A 6,510-nucleotide genomic window follows, 5' to 3' on the forward strand; every position below is an offset into this window, starting at 1 on the left:
TGCAGTGAGGGGTCCGGGAACAGAAATAGACGTCATGAGGACAACTGGTGAGGTGTGCACAGGACTCGGGCCTTCCTCCCTAGTGGGCAGTAACAGCACTGGGGGAGAGGCTGGCGGCCAAGCAGAGGGGGCCGCCTGACCGACATCTCCCTTCCTTCCTCTACCATCAAGTCTTCACTTCATCACTCCCCGAAGCCTCAAGGGCAGGGAGGGTGTGATGTGGAATAAAGTGCATTATACCTTCGACCTAGAAGTTGCAAGAGAATACTGGGCCAATGGAGTGAGTTTGTTTTTATGGTTAATCTTATAGTAAGAATCTTATAATTTAAGTCTGGATCCCAGTCCTTGGACTCAATCACTTTTTTAATTTATTTGTTTAATTTTTATGTATTAAAGTATTTTTAAATGTTTATTTTTGAAAGAGAGAGAGACAGAGAGTGACTAGGGGAGGGGCAGAAAGAGAAGGAGCCACAGAATCCGAAGCAGGCTCCAGGCTCTAAGGGGGCTGTCTGCACAGAGCCCTACTTGGGGCTTGAACTCAAAAACCGCAAGATCACACAACCTGAGCCGAAGTCAGACACTCAACAGACAGAGCCACCCCAGTGCCCCAAATTCAATCACTTTAAAGTACTACTGGAGAGTCCTAGAGATTTCTGGTGGTTAAAGTAGAGTTCAGAGTCTCATGCTGTCACTGCTCGACGCTCTAGTTTTCAGGGTCACTGGCTTCACTTATAATTTCAAGTGTGTATGATTCATACGCATTGGCCTCGAGTCAGTGGTGGGCACTGAGAATGCACAGGAAGGAAGCTCCTGGAGTCTAAAAATCTCAGATCTGTTTCTGGGTTTTCATGTTTCAGGACTGCTCTTCATGCCCGGATTAGCCTAAATTGTCCCTGGGTGTCACAGGACAGAGGGATACTAAGGCTAGCTCCTCTCTCCTGGGACAGGCTTAGGATTTGGAGCAACAATTCCCATTTCTTGGAAAGGCTGTCATTTCTGGGGTCATTGCTTGCTGGGCTTAGTGTCTCCAGACATGCTCCCATCACTGCCTTTTCTCCATCATCTGTGAACCCAGGAGTCTGTGTGGAGCAGGTAACAGCCCACGCTGAGCAGCGTCCAGAGGCTGCAGGAACCACAGCTAAGCACCAGGTGCTCCCGGAACAGAGAAGAGAGGCCCCGTCACCTAGAGCAGTGGGAACTGTGCTCCCAACACAAGCTGGGAAACAAACACATCAGAAGGAAACCAAACGCCTGCTCGTAGGGTGCATGGGAGAGCAGAGACCCGCAGTTGAGAAGGTCACCGGAGCCTCTGTGTGATCAGCATGTGTCTGGATATGTCATGGGACATTGGGAAGTTTCCACTCTGCCTCTCCTGGCTCAACCCATTTTCACAGTAGGGACAGAAATGAATCTCTGAAGCCCCTCCCAGACCCCTGCCTGGGCTCCAGCCCCTACCTCGCCAGCACTGTGGAGCTGCTGGGCTATGCGCCTGAGGTCCCCCTCTCTGGCCAGAGGGTTCAGCTGGTCTTGCACATCATACACGAACTGTTGCAGTGACATCAGCTGGTTTGGCCCATTGAGCTTCCTCCAGGAAGGCAGCGTGGAGATGATCTTCTCACACAGGTGGGTCATCGGAGGGCAGACCTAGGACAAACAGGACAGGACGGGTCAATTTGCAGGGAGGACTCCCTCTGAGAAGGCAGAAAGCTGGGTGCTCTTTCCTGAACTGTTGCAAAAAGTACTTTGCGTGAGTTAGTGCTTTTTGGTTGAGTGATGGGCCGTTCTTGCGTTAAGGTGTTGCCTCTAAGCAAAATCCATCTGCACATGTAAAATGGTATGGATGCTTTCATTTCTTCTTTCTTTTTAATGTTTATTTTTGAGAGAGACACACAGTGTGCATGAAGAAGGGGCAGAGAGAGAGCAAGACACAGAATCCAAAGCAGGCTGGGGCTCAGAAGCTGTCAGCACAGAGCCCAACGCAGCTCTAACTCACAAACTATGAGATCACAACCTGAGCTGAGGTTGGAGGCTCAACCAACTGAGTCACCCAGGCGCCCCACGGATGCTTTCATTTCTATTGCTAACGGTGAAATAGGTGGTGAGGCTTCCCAATAGTGCTTTTGGAATATAGGCTGGATCACGGTGTTCCCCAACTCCTAACGTGCGCCCCCCTCCTCCATCTTCTGGACTGACCATTTCAGCCAGAAGATGGTCAACTTCATGAGCAGAGGAAGAGGAAAGGAGATGAACTGTTATTAGCAATACTGCAGTGGGCTTTTACTGGTACATCAGATATTTGTGGGACTGTGGTGGAAATACTATTTCAAATTAGACTAATTCTTGGTAATTGACTTGAAGCAGATGTTTTCTCTATTTTAAAATTCTTATTTGAGATAGTTGACATGCAATAGTACATGAGTTTCAGGCGTGCAACACAGTGATTGGACAAATCCATAGGCTATGCTGGGCGCACCACAAGTACAGCGCCGTCTGTCACCTCACACTATTACAATTCCATTGACTAGAGTCCCTGTGCTGTGCCTTCTATCCCTGTGACCTTGTCAGTCTACAGCTGGAAGGCTGTGTCTCCCACCTGCCTCACCCATTTTGCCCATCCCCTTACCCCGCTTGAAATAGGTTTTTAATCTTTTAGTTTGATTAAATTAATACTCTATATGATAAGCCCATATACTCCAGACACCATCCTAATTTAAAAATAAGAAAACACCAGCCATCCATTGCTCTGCATCATTAAGCCGACAGTCTTTTCTTCAATCTGACTGTTATGTCGGCGAAATTCCACTCCCCATCCCTAAGACACCGTTCCCAGGGACGAAGGCAGGCTGGTTGGTGGGCTCCACCTGCTTAGCCTCAGGAGTTGAGGGCTGGGGGTGGGAAGCAGACAATCTCATCGCACCTCAGCTCAAAACCTCCGGGAACTCCGACAGCCCATCGCGGAGGCCGTCACACGACTGCCACCAGGCGAGGAGGCGCTGGTCCTTCCCAGACCACTGCCCACTGCTTTCTGTGACTGGGTTCCTCTGTGCTCCCCCAGACTACTCCCCACTCACTGACGATGCCATAGTGGGGGCCTCATCAGAAGTCCGGGGCCAGGCTTCAGAAGAGCCCAGAACCACGTCTGGAACTGGAGCCTGGCGCTGTGAATGGGGGCGTTTCCCAGCAGAGAAGCAGTAAGCTGTAACTGGATGGGACTTTGGTTTACCCTTTCACATCAGTTTAGGAGAACTTTTTGAAGAGTATAGATTAGAAACTTTTACATGGCAAGATGGTGAGAGTCAGACTATTTTACTTTTAGCTTCGTTTATGGAGTTTGCCAGAAAAGATACCTTAGCTTCTGTAATGTCAAATAGGTCTATTTTCTTTGAAAACGTCTAGTGTTCTCAACATTGCCTAAAGGGCTTTCCAAAGCAGTTCCAAGTTATTTTAAATACAGATTCAAGATGTTGTATTTTTTTCTTTTTTACACTTAAAAGTTTTAATCCACCCAGAATCGATTTTGGAAATTTGTAGTGAGAAGACGTCAACCTCACTTCATTCTAGACTAATAGCCACTTGTGTCAGATCACTGATGAAGCAAACATTCTCCCCCTGATGGAAATGACACCTTAGTTTCTATTAAATTTCTGTAGACCCTGTGCTTTACTTCTGTACTCACTAGTTCATTCCGCATATTCATTTACTGATTTTGGATGCATTAATTGCACAGACTTTACAGTATGTTTTACTTATCCTCCCACTGAAGCTGTAAGATGAAACACCCAATTTCCTCCCTCCCACGAGTTGCTGGCTGGTCCTGTACTAAGTTTCTATGACTTGTGAAAACGAAACATCGACTAAGAGCTTGAGCTCCGGGAGCACATTTCATTCCCTCTGAGCATCTTCAGCACGTCTTGCTGTGGATGGTTTTTCCGTTGTTGGGCATTTTCTAAATGTTTCACAATGACTCACTTCTGGGCAGTTTTTGTGATTTGTAAAAGGCAATGTCACTTATACACGAAGCATCAGCACAGTCAGAATCCCAGTCCCTCTAAGGCGGGCCCCTCGCCCCCGACTTCCCTCCTCTCCAGGCCACGTCCTGGCTCCGCACCCTTTGCTCCTTGCTGCAGAGCAATGGGACACACACACACAGCCCCGCACCGACCCAGAGGCCAGCTCCGGCGGCACCCCCCCCCCCCCCCCCCCCCCCCCCCCCCCCCCCCCCCCCCCCCCCCCCCCCCCCCCCCCCCCCCCCGCCCCCCGGGGCACCCCCCCCCGGCCCCGCCCCCTCACCGACACAATCTGGCTCCGGATGTCTTGCAGGTGACTTCGCAGAACCTTCATGTCCTTAGAGCCCGACGCACCGGCATCCAGAACAAACAGCTTGTGTGAAATGCGAAGATCGTTCCCGAACCTAAGGGAAGGGCGGTGGCCCCATGAGGGAGATGTGGTCCCACCAGGTGTCACCACAGACACCAGGCTTCTGAAGAGCCGATCTGAAGCCAGAACGTTCTGGAGACGCTGTAGAGGCTGCGCCCTGCCCGCCGCCTGCTGCCCTCTGACATGTTACACTGCTCTGAGGTTTGTATGGCCCCCACCCCCCTAGTCTCAATCTTGCCGATGGGGGAGGGGGAGGCTCAGGCTGTCAAATTGGCAGGAATACAGCACGGGAAGCCTTCAGGTCCCCTGGCACAGGACAGGTGAGGCCTATGCCCTCACTGGGACGCTGGGAGGACAGAGGCCCCTACACAGGGATGGGGTAAGAGCCGCGGGTGGGCATGAAGGCCACTCCCTAGATGGGAAATACGAGTATGAGCCTTCTCTTTTTTCTCAGGAGGACAACAGGGAAGTGTCTGCAGTGGACTAACCAAGAATTCGTGTCACTGGCAGATTATACAGAGCTGCAGCTTCAGAGGTTTTGGTGAGACACAAAGTAAAACTACGTATTTCTGCACTGTGACCTGTGCACATTCATATTGATCAGGGAGACAAAAGTTTTCCAGAAATACTTGCCACGAAAGGCACTCTGGTGTTCTCCCCTCCTGTCCATCCCACTTTCCAGACGAGGTCAGGACCCCCAGGTGACTGTCATGAGCCCCTGGTGAGTGGTGCCTGGGACTTGGAGAAGTACTGCTCGGGGGGAGATGACAGTCACCAGAGGAACTGAGAGCTGCCACAAGAAGAACTGCGGATCTGGGTCAAGCAGTTGATGCCACTGTATTAACAACTGACATTTGCTAACGGTTGAACTTAAACAGTCTCACCAAGAATTCAAAATTCTGCCATGCCTGTGGAAATATCTTGCCATTTGGTGGGGGGCGGATTTATTGTTTGTTTTTAGTGACTCAATACATGATCAATTTTGAAGTCTTCAAAAAACAAAAAACAGGTAACATTCTCACCAAAAAAATAAATAAAAAGCAAAGACAGAGAAACATGGGAGATGACGGACGTGCTAACTAACTAGACGGGCGCCTCATCCCGTACCGTGTGGCAGATCTACACAACACGCACCGGGTATCTTAAACTATGACTTGTCAAGGATAAATGCCTCCATAAAGCTGGGAACTGATGCATGAAACCCCTAACAGAAGGTTCTCCGGGCAGTGGTAACAGGAGGTGAGGAAGGAGATGACTAGTCTGTTGTTTTAGATCCTCTGGTCTTTACTTCAGTTGTGTTTGGTATGTTTTCAGCATTTTGACAAAACTGAAAACCCACGCCACACGAGGTTCCTTCCTCAGGTGTCCGTGAGCTCTGCGGGATGGCCCCTGCCCCCAGCGGCGCCCTCACCTGTTCCTGATCTCCTTCAGCAAGGACGTGTCCTTGTCATACCCGAACTCGCCCCCAGCCGGCCGAGGCACGTTCATGATGTCGGCGTGTGTGGCCACCAGCACGACGTGGAGTGGGTTCTTCAGCTTGCCGCCAAAGGCTGGGGGCAGAGAGCAGACCTTTCACAGGTGAGAAGTCCTTCCTGGTTGTCTCTCATTCCCAGGAGAGATGGGGCATGCTGGCCAGCCCGCCGTGCAGGGTCACCTCAAGAAGGCCCAGCCCAGCCAAACTCAGGATGAGCCTGTTTCCTGGTCCTCAAGGAGGGCAGCTCAGAAGTGGACCAGCACCAACCACAGAACTCAAGGCGGTTTCTCAGATGCCCCCAGTGGCCCTGCCCACCCGGTGGAAGGAAATCTGGCTCTGAGCAAGGGCACCATTAGAAGACCTAGGAAGCCCTGGGAGTGCAGCTACACCCAGAAATGTCCAAAACAGGACCTGTGGTGGTGCACATGGACAGCCTCTCACTGGTGGAGTGTTTTGGAAAGAAAATATCAGAACGAATGAGAAAGAGAGAGGCAGAGTGGACATATCCTGAACGGGTTAAGCCCAATTATTTGATTTCAATAGGAATTTCAAAGAAAAAAATTGATAGCCCATTTTGTTTCCAGAATGGAAGGCAACCCTGCTCTGTGTTGTACATGTTTATTCTTTTACAGAGAGAGAGAGAGAGAGAGAGAGAGAGC

General features: G+C 50.4%; 1 protein-coding gene across 1 annotated transcript in view; it reads right to left on the reverse strand.

The window, feature by feature from the left end:
- Nucleotides 1-6,510, reverse strand: part of DAPK1 (death associated protein kinase 1) — a 470,647-nt gene that overhangs the window by 295,225 nt on the left and 168,912 nt on the right. The window contains 3 exon segments of the mRNA XM_029919672.1: nucleotides 1,456-1,644; nucleotides 4,291-4,411; nucleotides 5,789-5,946. Coding sequence (XP_029775532.1) covers nucleotides 1,456-1,644; nucleotides 4,291-4,411; nucleotides 5,789-5,946 — 468 coding nt within the window.

Source organism: Suricata suricatta, chromosome 13, assembly GCF_006229205.1.
Source record: "Suricata suricatta isolate VVHF042 chromosome 13, meerkat_22Aug2017_6uvM2_HiC, whole genome shotgun sequence".
Lineage (NCBI taxonomy): Eukaryota > Metazoa > Chordata > Mammalia > Carnivora > Herpestidae > Suricata > Suricata suricatta.